General features: G+C 31.9%; 1 protein-coding gene across 29 annotated transcripts in view; it reads right to left on the bottom strand.

Annotated features, from left to right (window-relative positions):
- LOC145301788 (uncharacterized) overlaps window positions 1-23172 on the bottom strand; it is a 533649-nt gene that overhangs the window by 212322 nt on the left and 298155 nt on the right. For 6 of the 29 annotated variants that reach the window (XM_080144599.1, XM_080144601.1, XM_080144602.1 and 3 more), the window contains 4 exons: window positions 18164-18193; window positions 12495-12554; window positions 8912-8929; window positions 4631-4738 (listed from right to left, as the gene is read on the bottom strand). The exons of 2 other annotated variants lie outside the window; for them this stretch is intronic. In XM_080144599.1, coding sequence (XP_080000725.1) covers window positions 4631-4738; window positions 8912-8929; window positions 12495-12554; window positions 18164-18193 — 216 coding nt within the window. The remainder of the gene's footprint in view (window positions 1-4630; window positions 4739-8911; window positions 8930-12494; window positions 12555-18163; window positions 18194-23172) is intronic. 21 more of the 29 variants (XM_080144608.1, XM_080144611.1, XM_080144622.1 and 18 more) reach the window with 9 other exon arrangements.

Raw genomic sequence — 23172 nt, 5'->3', positions numbered from 1 at the left:
CTGGTTGAATTTGAATTAAATAAGTTTGAATACGTTTGAAGCCAAAACAAAGCATGGTTACAAAATAAACAGATATTTATTTTGTTTGAAATTTATGTTAAAGTTCATAAATATATTTCGAAGGAAACCTTCATCTTCAGTATTTTTTTTTGTTTTTGCCATGTTGTTGTTGAAGCAGAGAATTAGCCGTTTGATGTTTCTACGGTAGTTTCTTAAGTCTCGGAACAGTGCGTTTGGTCACGCGAGATTCACGTTAAGATTTTGTATCTCATTTATTTTAAACTTCATTATGCCTGACTTGCCTATCAAGTTTTAGTTATGCATATCCAACAGTCTTTGTTTCATCCACAAAAGAGAAACTCTGAATTGAGACAAAAAAAAAAAAAAAAAATTTTCTGCATTGAAATGGACTTCTGACCGAGAGTAAAATTGTTGGTACACTTTAATCCGAGCGCCAATATTGAGAAGTGTATACATGGTTCAGTTTGAAATTTAGAGGAAGGTTTATATTATCACAACAGATTTGTATTATCACAAAAGAAATCTGAAGAATATTGTATGAAATATTGTAAATATTAATAAATCAAACAAAATGTGGAGAAAAGCTTAAAAAATGTAAAAATATATTTTTGATAAGCCTTCCACTGAGAAATATTAAGTAAACACAACCACAAATTTTTATAAAAGTCTACAAAATTTATTTTTAGTTGGAAAGCAGGCCAGTGGAACACTGCTCCACAGGTCGGTAGTTCCAAGAAAGAAGCTTTCTCCATGGAATTTTCGTTTAGATTTAGGCACAGATAAAGAGTAGGGGGAAATTTTTGATAGTGGTTGTTGTTAGATGAGTGCCTTTTTCTGAAAGTTTAGCAGAAGGGGAGGCATAGATTGAAGCTCAGACGAGCACTTGCCATGAAAATAGTGACTGAGCAAAAACAAGCTCCCAACATATCTTTAGTGGGAAAGAGATTGCAGGTAGGAGAAAAGGGAATTCACCTACTAGGTTTCAAAGCAGGTCTTGAAGTTTGTCAAGGCAGGATAGGTGGCTCCGAGCAGCTCTTGCCTAAATGTGGCAACAGTATTCCATTTAAGACGTATTTGGCTCTTGTACAGGTAGAAGATTACTATAAAGGGAAAAAAATCTACTAGTATATATATATAATTAACTTCCAATTGATAACCATGTCACTTTCTGCTTAGCTCTGTCTCCAAACGATTATTGTAGATATGTTTGATTTTATTGTGAGACACCAGATCACCTTTAGTCGTTCGTCTTATGAATGCTTTGGCCAACTCATACAGGTAGCTGATCTCCGTCTGGTCTATAGCAAACCCCTCTTTGGCTTGGATGATGATTATGATGATATGGTTAAATGTTTAAAAGGCAACAATGATATTAAGTAGAGGTCAGTTGGGTTTTAGGGGTCATTTGTTAAGATTAAAAAAAAGAAAGGAATTAAAGCTCCCCAGAAAGAGGGGAGGATTATTACAAGGAGCAAGATTTAGTAGTAGAGCCAAGAGCAGTTAAGAAGGAAAGAATAAAATTTGTCAAGAATGCTGAAGAAGCAACTATATTTGGAGTCAAAATGGAACGCAACAAGGTTAACCATCAATGGAAAAAAAGTGACAAGACAAAGAAGTGCCAAAGTGATAAAAGGCTTCTTGAATTTTTTTTTTCTAATTTTAATGAACGAATCCGAAAGGGACGTGGAAGCCTCTTCAAATCAGTAGAAAGAGAAAGAGATTATTGAGCTGAGCGGAGTTACTGCCCTTGAATAGAGTTAGCTTTTTCAATATGAAATTCAAAGTCGATAATGTTATCAAAGCCGATGAGAAAGTAACAGAATTCTAAGAATATTTAATATTTGGTTAATTCAGAGCAACTATGCATCTGCTAACAAATTTCTATATATAAAGCAAATATGTGTTTGTATCTCAGTCCACACATTCACTGTCAATGATTGATCTCTTGAATAATAAAACCTAAAGATATTTTAGACTAATTTTTAAATGATTATTTTTTATTTCTTATAATCTCTATATCAAATAAATTATGTTAACACTTCTCATATGTCTGTGTTTCTCATCTCTATGTGACATGCGCATCATTTTCTTTATTTACTATTAATCGATTACTTGTTGGGGAAAAAAAACATAGCATAAAGACTAAAATAAACTTAAAAAAAAAAATTATTTTAAAAAATTAAATCAACCAGAATGCATTTTTATTTCTTTGTAAACAAGTCAGCCATTTTAATCTTTTTTTAATAATTAAAAACAAAATGTGCTCTGATGAACTTAGAGCACTTGTGTCCCTTCAATGTACATACTCCTGACTAATCAGACAAAATGCCACTGTTAATTTTGCTAGGTGCTGGAATGCCCTTTCCTCCCAGACTGCTAGATTCTGGAATTTCCTCCCTGTTTCCTGCTTCCCTGACTGTACTAACCTGCAGAAGTTTAAATATAATGTGAATAGACATCTCCCCACAACCCCCTGTTAAACCCAATTCCAAATAGTAGCCTCTTATTCTCCAAGTGGCAATATGCCTTGTTTATGGTGACAAAAATAAATGACAACTTATTTCATGATCCTTTGAAATTTTAAACAAATTTGGAAGCATTTTAAATGCTAAATAGAATGGCATTACAACTGGCTTCAAATTCTGAGTAAATTCTCAATTAAAAGACTGAAAATTTTGGAAGATTTTTACACGCAATCATTTTGCAAATGGTGATTAAACAAACAATTGGCCATTGTTTATAACAATTTGGTTCAATTAATAATTTAATCAATAAACGATAATGTAATTATTGAACTTGTGACTTGTCGTAGATCGCGCCACCCATGAAAACAAAAAGAAAACTCTGTATGATGTATATACCTGTGATGGAAAAAAATATTGTATGCCAAAAATCATGTAAATTGATCAAGTAGTTTTATAAATTACTTTTAGTTTTTCAATTTTAATGGCATTTTAAAATCTTGCAAGTTTGAATTATTTGGAACTATTTCCTTTATTCCTTCAAACTTTTTTCAAAATATCGCTGCTGTTTGTTTGGCCACAAAATTTGATTTTCTTGTTTAAAAATAAAACTACTTGATCAATTTACATAATTTTTGGTCTATTTATTTATTTATTTATTTATTTAAATATTTATTTAAATATTTATTTATTTATTTAAATATTTATTTAAATATTTATTTATTTACTTAAATATTTATTTAAATATTTATTTAAATATTTATTTATTTATTTAAATATTTATTTAAATATTTATTTATTTACTTAAATATTTATTTAAATATTTATTTATTTACTTAAATATTTATTTAAATATTTATTTAAATATTTATTTATTTATTTAAATATTTATTTAAATATTTATTTAAATATTTATTTATTTATTTAAATATTTATTTATTTATTTAAATATTTATTTAAATATTTATTTATTTACTTAAATATTTACTTAAATATTTATTTATTTATTTAAATATTTATTTAAATATTTATTTATTTACTTAAATATTTACTTAAATATTTATTTAAATATTTATTTAAATATTTATTTAAATATTTATTTAAATATTTATTTAAATATTTATTTAAATATTTATTTAAATATTTATTTAAATATTTATTTAAATATTTAAATAAATATTTATTTATTTGCTGATTGCTATTCTCATCTTCATAGTTTTTGCTTCACCACGTTTCGGCCAACTGTTCCTCTCGCCTTTATTAGGTGGTTAACCATAAAGATAGGAATGCTGAGTCTTAACTGTATCTTCAGTAAATACTGCCTTCCATAATTATTGTTGTCTCACCACATTTTGGCCAACTAATCCTTTGGCTGGCTTTGGGTAGGATTGAAACCGCTACCTTCAGCCCGGGGCCGTGGTGCAGAGGATAGAGGCGTTGAGTCTCTATGGTTCCAGGTGAGCATTGTCTGAAGATAGCGGCTTCAATCCTACTCAAAGCAGGCCAGAGGATTAGTTGGCCAAAATGTGATGAGATGACAGCAACTATGTAAGGCAGTAATTACCGAAGATGCAGTTAAGAGATTCAGCATTCATATCCCGTTGTGGTTAACCACCTGACGATGGCCATAAACGTAAAACAACAATTATGAAGATGAGGATAATAGTTTGCAAATGAATAAACAAATTACTCATCTCAAAGGATTCCAATAATAAAATTATTTTTGGTGTGTGATATTTCCATTCTGTCACTTGTACGTACATCAAAGTTATTTGTTATAACTGATCAGGTTATTTTTTTTTAATACCATATCAACCTTTATGGTCAGTTAATGCTGGGAGGCATTTTCTCAAATGTTTTACTTTTGGAAACGAATTATAAAAAGAACTGGGAGGAATAAGGGGGTTAATACCTTTCCCCAAGTTTTATTCAACCAATTTGAACATCTGTTTCTAGAATTCTATTGCAACAAAACCGCCTTCTTCCCCTTTTGGTCTTGACTGAGTAACATCAACTGACGATATTTGATAAAGAGAATCTCACGTATTCAAGGGTAGCAACTCCGCTTATATTCAGAAAGGGATGAGGGAAGGGCATAAAGGCACGCACAAACAAACAAACAAACTGAAGAATAAAACACTACCAACCGGGTTTTTGGATGGCGGTGTGGGAGGAACATACCACACCATTTTGGAACCAGTCAAAGACAAGAAGATATCACCAAGAGACTGGCGGAGATCGCTCATAGTTCCAGTCTTCAAGAAAAAGTAAAATAAAAATGAAACAAAAAAAAATCCTCATTTGAAAAGATGAAATAAATAAATAAATAAAATGCTTTTAAAATATGTTCTCTGTGAATTGATTTAAGAATCAAATTTCTATAACTATATTAAAACTGAGATCCTTGTCCATCTTGTCCAGAATCCCCTCTATAATGAGGAAAAAAACTTAACGAAAAATCTGTAAATGTATGTAGCTGTGACAAAACAAATAGATCATTCTAAAAATCACGCAAATTGATGAAGTAATTTTATTTTTAAATATGAAAATCAAATTTCACAAATATCCGGCAGTAACTGTGTCGGCTGCCATTTTTAAAACAATTTGAAGAAACTGTAAAGTATCGACAAGACAGCGTGTATTTGAGAGCATGCTCGTTGCTGTGAATGTCTTGTTTAAGTAGCTCATTCTCGCCTTTCATGTAAGCGGGCGAGTCTACTTCTATGGGGGTGTGACGCCAAGACCATTCCAGTCTTGTAACTGGGCATCTTGGGTTCGATTCCACCTCTACATACCCTCCCCCTACCGGGGCCACAAGATACTCACATTGTGGTTCAATGTTTTGAGGCTCTTGCATAGTCGTGTGATGTGCCCCATGTCTGTGGGCATAGGTTCTTGGGTGGTCATCCCAGTGGATGCTGTGTTATCAACCTCCATCTGTTCTGGCAGAGTGTCGGATGTTTCGGGCTGATGTTGATCTGTATCCATGGTGGACCATTCTCCCAGTATTTCGGACCCTGTTAAGTTGTCTATGGTATCCAACATTCCTGGGGGCTCCTCAGGTATTGAGTGAGAAAGGGTATCTACGACTGAGTTTATTCTTCGGAGGAATCTGCGATTGCAACAGGTTACCTGGTTACTCCCATCAATGCGTACATTATACTGCCGGTTACTTTGATGCTCGAGGATCTGCTGAAGTAATGTCTGCTGTGTTTGTTCGTCCATATTCCAACGTTGTTTCTAACAAGTTTCCTATATTGGCAACGCCATATAAAGTATCGGCAAGATGATGTGTATTTGAGAACCCTCGTTGCCGTAAATGTCTTGTTTAAGTAGCCTGGTCTCGCCTCTCATGTAAGCAGGCGAATCTATTTCTATAGGAGTGTGACGCCAAGACCATTCCAGTCTTATAACTAGGCATCTTGGGCTCGATTCCACCTCTACAGAAACAAAGGGAGATAACTCAAGTCAAACCGGCAAGATTCGTTATAATGCTTATGAATTCCCATTAATTGCTTAAAAATGATTTCCTTTATAAAAATAAAACTACTTGATCAATTCACGTGATTTTTGGAATATGATATTTTCACTTTGTCAAGAACATGATACAGATTTTTCTTTACTTTTGTTTTTTGATGTACGGGAAATTCTGTACAAAAACCAAAAGTTACTGTATTTTTTTCACCATTTTTTTTTTTCTAAGCAAGAAATAAAACTGACTTCATTTGAGGTAAATTTTATGCGATGAATGTAAATGTTATAAAGATGGAGCTGGACTTGCTGATAAACGAAATATGTTATGGCATAATGGTCATACATTCTAGGTAGGAGGGGCTCAATTTTTTAAAATATATATTTTATCATTGGGGTGCTTATCTAGAGTTAGCCCATATAAAAAACATAAAATAAAAAAAAAAATCTTTATGATGTCATGTATCAATGATGAAAATAAAATAGCATATTCCAAAAGTCATGTAATATGATCAGATAGTTTTATTTTTATAAATAAAATAATTTCAAAGTGAATTACAGGAATTTGCAGGTACTATAAGACTGAAAAAAAAAAATGTTTGAATTGCTTGGCATTTTCTCCTTTGTTCCTTGGAGCAGGTTTCAAACTGGTGTCATGTGACAGTCGCTCCTTGGTTAGCCATAAAATGATATATTTAAAAATAAAACTATATCATCAATTTACATGATTTTTGGAATACAGCATTTTCTTTCTATCAAAAGTACATGCATCATACATTTTTTATTTTTTTCATTGGGGAGAATACTGAACAAGCACCATTATAAGTTTATTCTTTGAAATTAATTCATCAAATGTTAAAAAAGAAACAAAAATTCAGACTGTAAACATAAAAAAGGACATCTTCTAAACACGTCTGTTATGAATTTGACAGATTTTTACAAAGTCAATATTTTCTTGGCAATAAACGAAAAATGAAACATTTTGTAACAATTTATAAATAGTGTAAAAATTTTATTTTCTTAAAATTTTCAACTGTCATATTAGATTAGGATGCAGTTTATTGTAACTGTTACGAGAAAGTTGTTGGTGTGTTTAGAAAAGACTTCAGTCATTAACATTATTATTAAAAAAAAAAAAAAAAGCCCCAAAACAATAAATACACAAATATTAAACTTTTCTAAATTGATCATACAGATCTTTCAGAAACTTCTCAAGGTGACTCTAAATCAGAATATTCTGACTTTGTAAATGTATCTTTAGTAGTTTTTGAGTTTTAGCTGGACAGACAGAAAAGACAACTTTTCTTTGTATAATAAATATGTCATTCAAAAGCAAAAACAGGAGAAGAATCGGTTAATATTCAATTTTTGTGACATCATAAAAAAATAAGTTATCTATATATTAATACCACAGTATGTATGTGTGTCACAGTTTCCAGATTATAAATTATTTGATCAGGAGATCCTGTTTATTAAAAAGGAGGACAGAAGGTGATTACATACTACAAACATAAAATTACTAAATAGATATGCTAATTTAATGTTCGTAGCATGTTATTACCTTCTGTCCTCCTTTTTAATAAACAGGATCTCCCGATCACTGAAGATACAACATAAAAATTTTTTTAAAATAAAATTAAATGATGTCGCTTTTGGGCTGTACTTGAAACTAAAAGATACCTTTTTTTTGTCTTCTGGTTAGAATCCAAAGGTAGTATCTGTTCTGTCTAAAGATGATATAATGATATCATAGAGTTTCCATTTATGCTAGGCGTCCATAGAATATGTCACAGACTCCTATAAGGATATTGACGATAAACCATAATAACCAGATATATTCTGACACTAAATTAAATTAATTAGATACTTTTACAGTTTTAACAAAAGGGCTACAATAATATTGTGGGGGTTTCCATTCATGCTGAGCGTGCACAGAATGCCCAGCAGCAATATATTACATATGAAAGATGGCGCTGTGGAATTTCCACAGGTCCCGCTAGTAAAGATAATTGTTTTAGCCATAATCACCCTATGTAAAGGATTGTTAAATTTGTAAACAAATGTGGGAGAAGGAAATGAATCATCAGTAATAAAGTGACATCTTTCTGAAATGAGGAGAAACATTTTTGTCAATTTGTAATTCTAGAAGATGAAAATAATGGTGGTGTTGTAAAATTTCAACTACAAAACGGTCGCTAAAAAATTTATAATTTTCTTGATTACAACATTGAGTTGATTTTTTTTTGTTTGTTTCAAGATTTTATTCAATTATTTGATTTGTTGTGGTGGTGGTTGCAGACAGAAATCTTTAAAGCACAACACAACAACAGACATTAACACACATATTCACAACATCTACACATTCAAATCAAAAATATCAGTGAAAGTCTATTCTTAGAAACCAAGAACGATAATTCATTTTGATAAGACATACAGTATTTTTTTTTTTTTCATGGGTTGACACACAGACGATTTTGTATTCTTTATAAATTAATGTATGTGTGTGTGCGCGCTATCCCCCTCCATTGACTCCTAAGTTTGCCCGTTATTAATCCCGAACCTTATACGTCCAGGATGGCAACACAAAAAAAAAAAACAACTTTATTTTAAATATATTACTTAAAAAAATAGATAAATAAAAATTACTTTGATTATCTAAAAAATAATAAAAATAAAAAGCATAAAATAAGTGTGAATCAAGTTATCGTCCTTAGTCCTAGAAAAAAAATTATATATATATATATAATTTTTCCAGAAGAAAATTGAAATGAAAGGAGAGTTTGTATATAAAAATTATGTTTGCAGCTGTTTACACAACAGAAATATACCAAACAATAAATCACATAAACACACACACACATATATATATATATATATATATATATATATATATATATATATATATATATATATACGTGAAATAGAAATTGTTTCATCCAACCGCAAAAGTGAGGTACCTTATCTTTTTCTGCTTGCTTTAAACAAAAATGGAAAAGAAAAAAAATAAACAAATTTAGACAAATGAAACAGAATTAAACGTTTTGGGGTGAAAATTGAACATCAAGTGACCAAAATTTCAACAAGAAAATGAAAATAAAAAAATTTTTTAACCATAAATGCCAGGATTCATAAGGAGAAAGCAGTAGCTTGAGAGTTTAAAAGAAAAGTTGATGCAGGGCGCCATCAACTTGTTAGGGAGATGAAAAATCAAGGACAAAAGAGTAATTGGTATCTCATTGTGGTTTAAAAATATAAATGCATTAATTTGCATATGAAAGGGTCAGCTGCTTTAAAGACAGATTGTAGAGAAAAGCAAGTTGAATGTTTGGCAGCAAAAAAAAAAAAAGACATCAAAGTTAAGAGTTGGTACAAATTACGGTGTCAGTGAAAAAGGGTGCTGCCAATTTCTATTTCAATCACAAGTTGTATATATACAAGTTATATGTACCCACTTAAGATTTCCGAATGGCAAAGTGATAAAAATGAAAGGGCAAAAAGCAAATCAATTTTCACTTTGCATCTGTTTTCATTACTCTAGCTATTATCTTTTCTTAGTCTAGACATATTTATATTATATGTATTGAGTGAAATAAATTATCGTTCAGAGGTTTTAATGTTGGTTTCAGTTTTATATATATATATATATATATATATATATATATATATATATATATATATATATATATATACACACGTCAAGCTCTCCTACTAAAAATCTATCTAGAACACTGTATCCTTCATGGATCCAATGTAACTAACGATGAAATACACTATTTGTTGCTGTCAACGCATTCTTTGAAGTCTTGGTTTTTGTTAAAACAATATATATATATATATATATATATGTTGCATCTGTAAAGAATGCAGTTTTTTTATTAGTAGCCTGGCAACGCCACAAGAAAGACAAAGCACCCCCCCCCCCAAAAAAAAACCCTAAGCAAAATTCATCCCAAAGCAGCAAAACTGAAGCTGGTTTGCCAGGACACTATATATATACAAAAATGTAGGCAAATTTGACCATATTTTATTAGTTTGTAAATATAGGTTCTTTTTTACCAATTTTCATAAAATTTTAATCATAGAATAGTATTATAATCTTCAAAAAGCCAGCAAATTTTTATGTAGTTTCGTCTCATAGAATCAAACACATAAGCATTTCAATATTCAATTTGGCTGCTACTAGTATGTGTGTGTATATATTTATATATATATATATATATATATATATATATATATTTTGGCAATTTTATAAGTTCAAAATCTCAGCAACTATTGATCAGAATTTAATAAATAAAAGCTTGTTGGAAAAGTAATGACCTGAATTGTGTAGTGGGCTATATAACAGCCCTTAAGGTCACACATAGTTTTAGTTGGGGGGGGGATCACTTTTCTATATTAACTTAACGTAAAATGAACACTCACTTTTTGGCCACCATGGGGGGGGGGTCTGTTTTTTTTTAAGGGATGTGGTTTATTGTGGCCTGGTAGATAAACACAAAACCTACTTAAAAAAACTTTTTTTGTATAGTTTTTGGGTGTGCTGAAAACGAATATCACATTTAAATTTTCCAACTGATAGTACAGGTGCCCTAACTCTTTGGTAGTGCTTAGAACGGCTGCTCCATCATCAGTTGTATAATATTGGGATGGTTGTAGTGCCATGCCACGCATGGAAAGGGACCCTGCTTTAATCTCCGGTGGGCTTTCCCTGAGGCCACAATCCTGTGGACGAAGAGTCGGCTGATGGTCTACTTTTGGTGTTGCGTGTTTCGTATTATGCACATCCACTTTGTTCAGCACCTCTCATCCTTAAACTCAAAATTTTTAAATAAAATAAAAAGGCAGTTCAGTCAAAAATTATGATTAAACAAGGCTTAAACTTAAAACCAATTTGTCTCTTCCCTTGAGGCTTGCATTCACGAACATCCGTGGGCTTAGAACTAATTTAGATGATGTTGAATCATTTCTTCTAACAAACACCCCGGATATTTTGGCACTAAGTGAAACTAACCTACACTCCTCCATCCCCTCTAACATGCCTGGTTATCTCCCACTCTGCCATAAGGACTCGGACAAACATATGGACAGACTAAGTCTATATTCGAAACACCCTCCCCTTGACTAGAGAATCCAAACTAGAATCTGACAACCGGCCTTTATGTGCTTTAAACTTAACCTGCAACATACTTATATTTTCTCTAGCGCTCTCCCTCGACTCAGGACTGTACTCTAATCAACCAAGTCTCTGACAGTATAGATACAGCACTTTCTCTTGATACTAGCGCGCAAGTACATGTACCTATTTACTATGCCTCCCCACGGGACAGAGTTAGACACCAGGGTCGTTTTTTAACGTGGAGAAAAGGTACAAAAATAAAAAATTGTCTCAGTCGTGAAGGACTGATCCTTCACCGAAAGAGAACAAGAAATGGAAGTGCAGCATCTGAAGAACAGATGGTATTTATTTGCTCCCCCACCGAGCAAATTAGGCACAAGGCCGATTTTTAATGTGAGGAGTGAAGGGAGGGGGAAGGGAAAAGGGGGACCAGCTCCCGAGAGGTGGGAAATGGGAGCTGGTTAAAGGTCAGGCATGTGGAGCTGCCCCCACATCTGGTCTTTGCTAGTCATAGCTAGTCCTAGCTAGTCATAGCTTGCAGCATCTGAAGAACAGATACTACACTTTGATCTTGACCAATGACTTTAATGTCCACAAAAGTATTTGGTTTAGATTCTTTACTTACACAGATGCAGCTGGGAGCATAACACTTAGCTTCTCTATAACTCAGTTAACTTAAAATATTAAAGTTCTGAATTTTTGAGATGAGGATTGATTGTTTCTATCACTTGTATTGATTAAATTGATGTTTTATTTGTGGAATGATTCGACCGTCATCAGGCATGTAGGTTGTGGTTTGTAAACAATTTGATCGAAACGTTGCACAAATAACACTCAAGATGAGAACTATAGTTTGATCAATACAAGTAATATAACTAAAAAATATCTTTTTATAAAAATACTAAGTTAATTGAAATTCAATAATGTGAAATTATGAAGGAACTTTTGTTGATATAAACATCACAAATTAGAAAGACAAAAAATTAAAAATAAAAATAGAAAAATGTATTCAAATACTTATAAAGCGAAATAAGACTAGAAACGACATCAACGATAAATATTAAAATAAGAAACATTTAATGAAAAAAAACCCAAAAAATACATGACCAACAAAGTTTTTGAAAACATAGAATTAACCGAAAATGGTAAAATAAGTTTCAAATCTAAACGACAACAACAGAAAGACCACAAAAAGACAAAATAATGGTAACAACGTCAAGAAATAAAAACCGTTTTATTCATTTTTTTTTTTTTTTAGCCTTTTCCAACCAAGAATTGAAGGAAATTTTTTCTTTAATTCTTAAGAAATAAAAAAATAATTTGATTTAAAATTGATGAAAGATGGAATAAAGAAAATGCAATTTTGAACATAAAAGAAAGAAATTTTCCAAGTAACAAAAACAAACAGACACGACCAAAAATACCTTTTCTTTTTCCCTTTCTTTTTCCCTTTCTTTTTCCTTTTCTCTCTCTTTTTCAGCTTGCTTTAAAAACGGAAACAAATAAAGTTTGTAAAGAAAAACGTTTGCATTCATTTATGGGACAAAAAGTGTGTGTGTGTGTGTGTGTGTGTGTGTGTCGGGTCAAAACGTAATGGAATAGAAATCAGAGGAAATACAAAAACGATTCATAGAATCTGAGATTTAGAGACGAGTTAAGATTTACTTATGAATCTTGATGTTTATGTATGTAGATAGATGCACACAATGGAAGACAAGTAGGGAGGAACATACACAGACACAAACAGGTTTGGTTAGGAACACAGTGTAGTATCTGTTCTGATGTTACACTTCATCTTTTCTGTCCTCGGTCAGTAAAGTAGAAATCCTTCATGACTGAGAATTTTTATTTTTGTTCTTATCCAGAGTGTCCCTTTTTGGGGAGCTGGATTTCACCACATTAAAAACCGACATTGTGTCTAACTCTGCCCTCGGGGGGAGGCAAGTAAATAGAAACAGGTGAATCCGTATAAACACATTAAGACAGTATGCAAGTACGTGGACGTGTGCACAAAATAAATGTATGATTTACTTAGATAAAGGATTTTGTTAGAAATTTTATGCAGATTTCAGAGTTCAACTAGATACACTTGAAGAAGGCCTAAAGTCAAAGACTTGTAAGAATAACACTCAAGATGAAAACATTCTGAAGAATCCAAATAATACAAATACATTTTTCAAAATTGTAAATTTGAAACGGATTTTATTTGTCATTGATTTTTGATAAGAAATCAATGACTTTTTTCAAAAACAAGTGTTTGCAGCTTTGAGGTTGAAAATTTATAGTTTTAATAAACATACAAAAAGACAAATTATTTTTCATTTTTATTTGTTAGACATAAAACTGGAAATAGATTGAAAGCGCTTAAATTAAAAAAAAAATGGATTTACCAAGAATAATTTTCCTAGTTAATTTTTAGTATTTCTTTCATTTTCTAAGAAACTATAACAAACCAGATAGAGTGGGACTCCATGGACCATTGCTAGAGCAGACACAAAACGACAGTGTTCGAAGGTAAAAGCAAGGATTAAACAGAACAAATTTACAAGATTAAATTTTTTTTTTTAATTTATGGGGGGGGGGGAAGAAGAAAATGGAAAAAATCTCACTGGAGAAATGGAGAACTTGAAATAAAAACTTTATCTCATAACAAATGCTACTATTTTTGATTCAACTTATTTATAACAAAATTGATAATTAAAAAAAAATGTAAAATAATGAAAATACATAGAATTAAAGAAACATTTTCTTGAGAAAGATTAGACTAAACCATTTATAAGTTTGATTAAAAACAAATTTCAACTGAGTATTTACCTAAAAAAAAAAACAATAAAACAACACATAAGTGATATTAAATAATGAATACATTTACAATCCCCCCCCCCCAAAAACATGGTGCAACTTTACTATAGTGTCTTAAAAAAATGCATTTCAGAGAAAAACGTGTCATGCCAAAATTAGCATAAATTCCAAAAATGAAAAATGGTTCAGTAGAAAAATAATAAGTAAAAACAGAATTTTTCATAGTTGCAATTTGACTGTAAATTAACCCTAAAAATGTTAATCAAAAATGCTTGAAATCAGGGGGAGATAACTGCTTTTAAGTCGACCATCTTGCTTATTCTCAATAATACATGCTTTTTTTTTTTTCCGAACATTAGTTCTAGCACGTTTTCTACTGGACGATATTTCATAAATTTTTACTAATTCTAACATGACATGTAAGTATGTAATAATGTTTTTCCCTCAAATGTCTTTGTTAAAAAATAAACGATTGGGTTGGATGACATACTATAATAAAGTTGCACCAATAAAATTAATTGTTTGTTTGTTTGTTTGTTTGTTTGTTTGTTCACTCACTCACACACACACACACACACACACACACACACACACACACACACACACACACACAAAATGTAGAAAACCTGATATAATAAATATAAAGAAAAAAACCAAAAAAAACTGAGAATAAAATACATGAAAAAGCCGAAAATAGAAACATGAAGAAAAGCGACGCCAAAATATTAAAAGAAAGAGAAATAACAAGAAAACTCATTAAAAAGCCATAAATAGGATAAAATTGAAAACGCAAAAATAAAAATATAAACGAAATTCTTTTTCACAGAAAAAAGTAAAAAAATTACTGTAAGCCATTTAATATGAAAGCCATTCAAAATATGAAGAGAGGAAATTAATATAGAAATGAAAAGAAAAAAAAATCAAGTGTATTTGGATTGGAATTGATACAAATTGATGAGAGTTTAATTTTTAATGACATGAATAAATAACAGAAAATTGTGCAATATTTAATGAAACTGAATGTCGATACGTATTTATCAGGAAGGATCATTTTTTAATTATATACATTTATATCAACCATGTATACAACGTAAAGCTACAAAATCAACCAAAATAAATACTTGAGAAAAATACAGAACCCCCGACAAGATCTGAATCTGTGCCCAATGTTAAATGTTATAGGGTATGTCAACTAGTATAAATATCAGTTTAAATATATTTGCTCAGATGGAGCTGGCATGGTGTTGTAAATAGGATGTGTTTTAGATAAAGATCGCAAACAAGTTACGTGTTTGATCCTTCATGCGAATTTGTGATAATAGCGAGTGAGAAAAATTAAGTGGCAAAAAAATGTCAAATATACGATTGAGAGAATGGTGGTTGCCAATTTTTCATATCTCACTGGAAACAAAGACGTTTTGAAGATAGTCTACCAAAGCGTTAAGTAACCTTTTGTTTACTTTCAGCAGCCCTGTAAACTCACTTCCTTCATTTTGTCCTTTAGTCCTCACATTCGATGAGCAATGTTTCTTACAAAGGGGTAAGAATTGCTGTTTTTTTTTTTAAATTGGAATCCACCCATCTAACACTTATCGGTAGATAGCTTCTGAGATTGAAGTAATTTGTTTTTTTTTCTCTTTAGCTCCTTACATCAAGTGGGTTCATGCCTTGTCTGGAGCAATTTAGATTTAAGTATTCCGCTTAAAATAAGGAACTGACTCTCTTCCTCTCCATTTCCCCTTTGACTTTGCAGCTCACTGGACGATCAAGTGCAATAACATGAATAAATCATTCATCTATTTAAAAGATCCTTTTAATTGAATAATTAGAATTAATGCGAAAAGTAACCCACAGTTAATGTTTCAATTAAGGATGTAACCTGGGTCTTTACAGAATAGCAACACACAATCCAAAACGTACAAACTAAAATTGATTAAAAATTTGTTAAACAATTTTTTATAAACACCTTAATAGCTAGGATACACGTTAATTACTCAACCATCGAGGCTAACGGCCAAGTTGTGGAATTTACTGTTAATTTAAATATCCATATTTGCTCATTGATTTCGTATTCGAAGATAAAAAAATTAGATTAATTTGAAAATTTTAGAAAACCAAATATTATAAAATATTTTATTAAAGGATATGTTCCATGCGAATTCTCAGTCAACTTTTCTTCCCCCCTTTCCCTCTTTTCTTTTTACTCATATCTCTGCATATTTGCTCTTACGTGTTAATTTGATTGTCTCTTAGATCTTTCAAACCAACAATTAACTCCTGATGAGTTTGTTGGTGAAAGGGGGCTCTAGGGTTTGTTCTTTATATTATTTTCACAGTTTTTGTACCATTAAAAAGTTATTTAAATGATTGAAAAAATTTTTTTCTGAGACTTTCAATGTAAGATCTTTTTCAAAGGCAACAACTGTCAATAACATCAACCCCCCCCTTATGGGCTGATCCATTGGGATTAATACCTCCAGAAAAATGAAAAATTTAACAAAAAAAAAACACACCAAAAAACAACAACAAAAACTACAAGACGAACAGTCTTCTTTGAAAAACAGGTGTATTACATCAAAAGTCTCAAAATAAAAATTCTTTTATTTAAATGAAATATTTCACATTTTTTCGTTTTTTAAAATCTTTAAATTAACCTCATGAAATAATGTTTTCAAAGATGTGACCAGACTCTTAATATGTTGTTATGATGCTTTATGGACTCAACATTTCTGCATACTTTGCCCTCCATTCTATAACAAAGACTAATATGTATTTGGATATGAATAAATATATATCCATCCCATCACATAAACGTCAGCAAGTAACAAAAAAAACAAAAAAACAAAAAAAAAACAAACTGCCAAGCCAAACCATTTCAAGTTTTTAAAGAAAAACAGAAAGCAAATTGTAAGTCTTTTTAAATAATAATTTTGGAAAGAAATCTTTCACTATTTCCATAACAAGACATTTTTTTCTGCTTCCTATATCGATTGGTAGGCCTTTTCTTGTTCTTTATTTATAAGAAAGCAAATAGCAAGTCAGACCTTTCCCTCCATATCTTAAATGAAGAGACGTTTTCTTTCGTATTATTCTCATTCTTTCTGTATAGATTTATGCATTAATTTTTCCTTTTGTAACTTTCCAGGTTAAGATGTTTCCCTCCTTATTTCTTAATCTTTACTAATTTCGATATTTTATATGAATATTAATGCGGACAATGTCGAAACATAATTTATATTGTTATTTTCAACAGAGTGTATGCATAAAAAAAATTTTTTTTAAATTAAAAAAATGATACATATTTTTTTGATAAAAAATGGTGAGTATGTTGGTTTCTTCATCCAAATGACAACATTTAGATTAGAGCACATAGTCCGACTGATAAAGAATTAACGATAGAAAATTTCCAGAGGAAAAAGAAACAAAATTGCTGGAAATAGTTCATCCACTGACAGATTTTGTCTAATTGGTTTCTTTGAACTAATAATACTCAAGAAAAAAAAAGTTATTTTTCGCAAGGAACCATCGTGTAACGGATAAAGTTTTAGTAAACAGTCTCCTGTGACACTTTTCTGGAGGTTGAAGGTTCAATTTACAGTGTGGGCGATACTAAGAATATATTTGTAAATTATTTAGCACTTCTACCTGATCATGTCTGATGGAACAAGAGCATGCTACCCCGATAGATTAAATAAAAGATGAGGATAGTATGCTCTTGTTCCTGTCAGCCATGCCTAAGTAATTCGCAATTGTACTTTGAGAGTCATTCAATTGAACCATCAACCTCCAGAAATATGCTACTGAATTTTACTTAGTACTTTATCCGTTATGCCATGGTTTAAGATGGTCTAACAAAACGTTAAGTAATCAAACAATGAGATTAGAATAAGAAATTGTCTCTCTTTTAAAGGCTTCTTCTGTTCGAAATTCTGAGCAGATTCCTGAATTCGACAAGATAAACCTGAAGAAGTCAGGTTACACTGGTCGAAATATTGTGAGTGTTATACTGAAGATAAGATTAATTTGAAGAATCAAAATTAATTCAATTTTTATTTTATTACGTTTTATCGCATCCAAAGAAACCAAAAATGGAAACATGTCAGTTGAATAGATTAGTGACAGGAACTAGAGATTTTTTTGTAATTGTATTCTTGTCGCCTTTAAACTTATGGTGGGACATTGCATAACGTACCGAAAAGAGACTGTAGCAGACGATAGAAATGATATCGAAAAATAAAAGAAGGAAAATACGACATAGAAAATGGAAGCCAAAAAGCACAAGAATGAATACCTTTTCGTTTTCCCTTTCTTTTTCCAATTGCTTTGAAAAACGAAACACAAAAATGTCATTCAAGATGAAATTATATCAAAGGGCGATCGACAGAATGCGATTGAAAAGAAAATTTTTATGAAATTGGAAATTGTGCACAAATAAAATGTTGCAATAATAGATAAAAAAACATTTACACAATAAAATAGACACAACATAGGAAATATAAACATTAAAAAAAAAAAAATGAAGACTCGGTTGTTGAAACACAAAAAGGGTAAAAGAAAGGTTACAAGTTGAAATTCATTGTTAAATTAAAGACATCAGAAAATAAAATTTTAATAAAATTTCTTAATATATTTCTCGTTGTATAATTATTATTATTATAACTTCAACTTTAATATTTTCAGCATATTTTCTTTTTAACTTCTACATAACAAATAGCTTTTGTTTAATTATTTTTGAAAAAAAAATATATTCCACATTTAATATTGTGCATCAAATTCCAACACAATAACTCTTAGACATTGCAGGGTGACATGGCGTTATCTCAGCTGATAGCTAAACAGATGTGTTGTCACATCCACGCTGTCTCTCAGGAATTTTTCCCACAAATGTAAAAACTAAAACAAATATTTCAGTTTTAGCGATTTTCATTAGCAATTCGTCTTTGAATTTCATTTGATCTTGGTTACATTTTTTGGCAATTTTCCTCAGTAAAGCTTCCAGATTTTCTTCCATGTTTGAAGCTTAATAATTGATGAATCAGATCCAGAGTCTAAATAGATCTTTATATTTCTATTTAACATTTTCATTTGAGCAAACTTTCAAACCTTCTCAATTTCGTCACATTTGGTAATTGTCTAATAAAACCTTTTCTTATACACACAAAGACATCTTGTAATAATACACACAAAGACATTTTGTAGCTAGAGGATTTGCTGGAACATCCAAGCAATGTCTTTGAACTCATTCCTATAATTGATTATAATCCATTCAATATCTCATTAAAAAAAAAAGATGAAATATTGAGATCAAGGACTCATGATTGAGATAGGGTAAAAATGAAATGGTCTGATTGTGCACCATGTTGAAAGTGAGGGGTGGTAGAGTGGTTTTGGTTTAACGTCATGGTCTATTATGTAAAAAAAACAACAAAAAAAAAAAAACAACTTCAGAGTTGATCCTGCATCATGCAAATAGAAGGGCATTTAGTTTATATTTAATGATCAATTTGAGATAATCAGGTTCATCCCTGATTTATTATTAGAATATTAAATGGCAGATATAGTACACTGATCATGATATAATGTCTAACCCCTAACGCCTCAATTCGCTGGGGATGTTGAAGAAGTAAACCCGTCTGCTGTTTGTGCAGAATGGTCGCATAAATATACACAGCAAAGCTGAATTTTCCCCACATTAAAAACTGATCTTGTGTCTAAATGCCCTCGTGGGTAGGCAAGTAGATAGGGACAATATATACTCATTCTCTTTCAATTCGGTGTTGAGCCTAAATGAGTTCCAAATGAAAAATTATAAATTTTTTTTAAAGAAAGAAAAAGAAAAAACGAAAGAAAAAAAAAAGAAAAAGACATACACAGAACAGACGACAAAGAAAGTTGGAGGATTTATGAGGAAAATAGAATGCGAATAGACAAGAAATACTAAATAAAAATGGATTTATGAGGAAAATAGAATGCGAATAGACAAGAAATACTAAATAAAAATGGATTTATGAGGAAAATAGAATGCGAATAGACAAGAAATACTAAATAAAAATGGATTCTTCTTTTACGAAACGAGAAGGCAGGGAAGAAAAAAATGGTTTCAAGATCTTATTTCATTCAAGGTTGCAAAGTTATATAAGCTCCACCCTATACAAAGTTCCAGCGATATCCTCCACACGTAGTTTGTGGCATGTGTGGCCTTGAAGAGAGAGATTTAACACTACATAAGCAACTTTAATTTGATTTCTAATTTGGAAGGAAACGCATTTATAACCTTGTAAAACTGTCAAATGACATTAAATTTAAATCTAAAAAATCTAGCTTTAGAAATTCCAAACAGCCAATTTACAAAGGGGAGATAATTCAGTTAACAATCCTTGTAAAGGATTTCATAGGGAATGTTAGTAAGGTTCTGAATTATTTCCAATATGCCAAAGCCTTCTCGCTCTGAGCTAAGATGGAATATGAGGAAGATGTCTGTATAAGCTTTTTTTTTAAATTTTTTTTTTTACAAAGGAGTCACCGCTTATCAAGGCCCAGAGGCCACTTGAGGATAAGGGTTAATGGGTATACATTAGTCAATGGGAATTATAGCATAGTAATCATAAGTAGTGGACATTTTGTAAATTGGATTACTTAGGGGGACGGTTCATCAGGAACTTGTTTACATTGGACTTGAAGACAATCAAATTGTATATAAATGCCAAATCGGTGGGCATAAACAGTAAACAGTTAGAGAGTATTCAACGACACAAGTCAGACTATTGAATTTTCTGTTTAGATTGATCGCTTTTTCATAATTCCCTTAAGAGAGCTCGTTTTTTTGCTAACTAGTTACCTTTCATCAAGGCAGAAAGGTCATTTGAGGACAAGGGACAATGATTTCTGTAAGGTGGATGGTAAGACAGACACCTTGAGGATCTGGACTGAAACTGATTACTTAATTGGATGACTTAATAGGAATTTGTTAATGTTGGATTTGAAAACAACCACGTTGTAGTCAGCTAGAAAGCAGACCCATGGTATTGTGTATATATACTTGGTTAAAGGTATTCAATACTGATAACTAATGAATTTAACGAGGTTAAGAGTGCTCAGTAAAAGAAGAACAAGATATATTTTTTTAATTTACATGATCGTAACAATATATATATATATATATATATATATATATATATATATATAAGTTTCAGGTTTCAAAATTGCAGATGAAAATTTTGAATCTGATTTATTCAGACTAGAATTCATGTTTCAGCTGATGTAAACTCTGACCTTCAGTCTTGTTAAACTTGTTGGGAATCTTTTATGCCGAACTTTATAACATGGAATTTTGAACTGAGCCTTTTATTTAATCCATGTGAATAGAGGATTTTCTTTTCTAAATGTGAAAATCTGTTCAGGAGGTTAAAGGTTCAAGCCTTACTACAGGCGATTGTAACTAAAAATAATAAACTGAGACGTATACTCAGAAATAACTGACAGAATGAGAACAATCTACCCTTGTAGATTTTATTTAGAACTCTTATTAATCTCAAACAAGGCACATTTTCACTGGGACATAAAGGACTACTATTAAGGACCATGCCTGCAGAGACATTAAGTTGGGAATTTAGAAGCATGATGTTTGTTCACGTTACATTTAAATTTCTGCATATTAATAAAGTCAGAGAAACAGGGAAAGAAATCTTTCAAACATCAGGGGATCTTTACAGTGAAAGGGTTGGATTTTGCTGCTTGTCGAGTTAATCAGGGGTTAAAAGAAGGCACAAGTGCTATGAATTTGTCGGAGCACATTCTATTAAAGTACCTTGCAAAACAAGCACAGGGGTGCAACACTGCAGCTATGAGACAGGGGTTAGGGTTAACAAGGTAGAACGTATTTGATTGGAAACCTTTTGAGGACCTGTCTAATAGTGCGTCATTGATAGCTGGCTGGGCATCTAGTATAGGTAACTGCAAACAGTGTTAAAATTTCACAGCTCAGTGAATTTCTTGAAATTTCTTCTGCATTTTGATTAATTTTTTTTTTACAATATTTTATTGATTTCTGTTTAAAAACCAATTTTTTACATTTTTGTCATGTGTGATATGAGGGGTGTGCAATAAGTAATGCCCCTGACCCACTTCCAGTTGTCTGATCTAGCTGAGATTTTGCATGTGCAATGATTTATATTTCTATGGGGTATGTGGCAAATTACAGCTCTGAACTAATTGTGGTTTCTGTTTTACAGGTGTTTGAACTGAGTCGGGTGTGAAATGTAGCCTGTTGAATGTTGAGCAGTGATCCGGTTTTTGTATTTGAAAGAACGCACACCACAGAAGACTTTTGATGAAATGAAAGAAACTTATGGTGATAATGCCCCATCATATGACCTTGTAAAACGCTGGCATTGTGAATTCAAATATAGCCAGAAGTCTGTGGAAACAGCTCCCAGACCTGGCTGCCCTCCTTCTGCCATTGATGAGGCATCTGTCCGTCAAGTTGAGGCTGCCATTTTGGAAGATCGGCGCATTACTATTCGCCAAATAGCCCAAGATGTCAAGATTAGTACAGGGTTTGTGGAAACTATCATTCATGACCATTTGCATATGCATAAGGTGTCTGCCAGATGGATACCCAGGTTGCTCACACCATTCCAGAAGCGAGAACGCGTCGAGTGCGCGACGATGAATTGGGAGAAGTGCCAAGAAGATGAGTCAAAGTTTTTCAAAAGACTGATTACACAGGATGAAACCTGGGTCCATCACTATGATCCAGAGACCAAAGTCCAGTCAATGCAGTGGAAGCACTTGGACTCACTACTTCCAAAGAAGGCAAAGGTGCAGCCCTCTGCTGGCAAGGTCATGCTCACAGTCTTCTGGGACCAGGACGGAGTAGTGATGACAGATTTCCTGGCAAAGGGTATCACAATTACAGGAGCCTATTATGCTTCACTTTTGAGGAAATTAAGGGAAGCTATCAAAATCAAGAGGCGGGGCAAGATCAACAAAGGTACCCTCCTCCTGCAGGACAACGCTCCGGTCCACAACTCGCATGTCACCAGTCAGTAGTATGGGCGTGTTGTTATGAAATCTTCCCCCCCATCCTCCCTACTCTCCTGACCTTGCACCCTTCTCACCTCTTCCCAGCCATGAAGTTGTTTTTGAAAGGAAAGCGTTTCTCAGATGATGCAGCCTTGATTTCTGAATCATGTCGTGGTTGGAGGGCCAACCTGGGTTGTTCTATAAAAACGGTCTCCATAGCTGCCTCAAACAATGGGAGAAATGCATAACTCTGGGTGGCTCCTATGTAAAGAAAGA

Source organism: Euprymna scolopes, chromosome 2 (genome assembly GCF_053919585.1).
Source record: "Euprymna scolopes isolate OS-2025 chromosome 2, ASM5391958v1, whole genome shotgun sequence".
NCBI lineage: Eukaryota > Metazoa > Mollusca > Cephalopoda > Sepiida > Sepiolidae > Euprymna > Euprymna scolopes.
The sequence above is the reverse complement of the archived record's forward strand: the minus strand, read 5'-3'. Positions and strand labels throughout refer to the sequence as shown.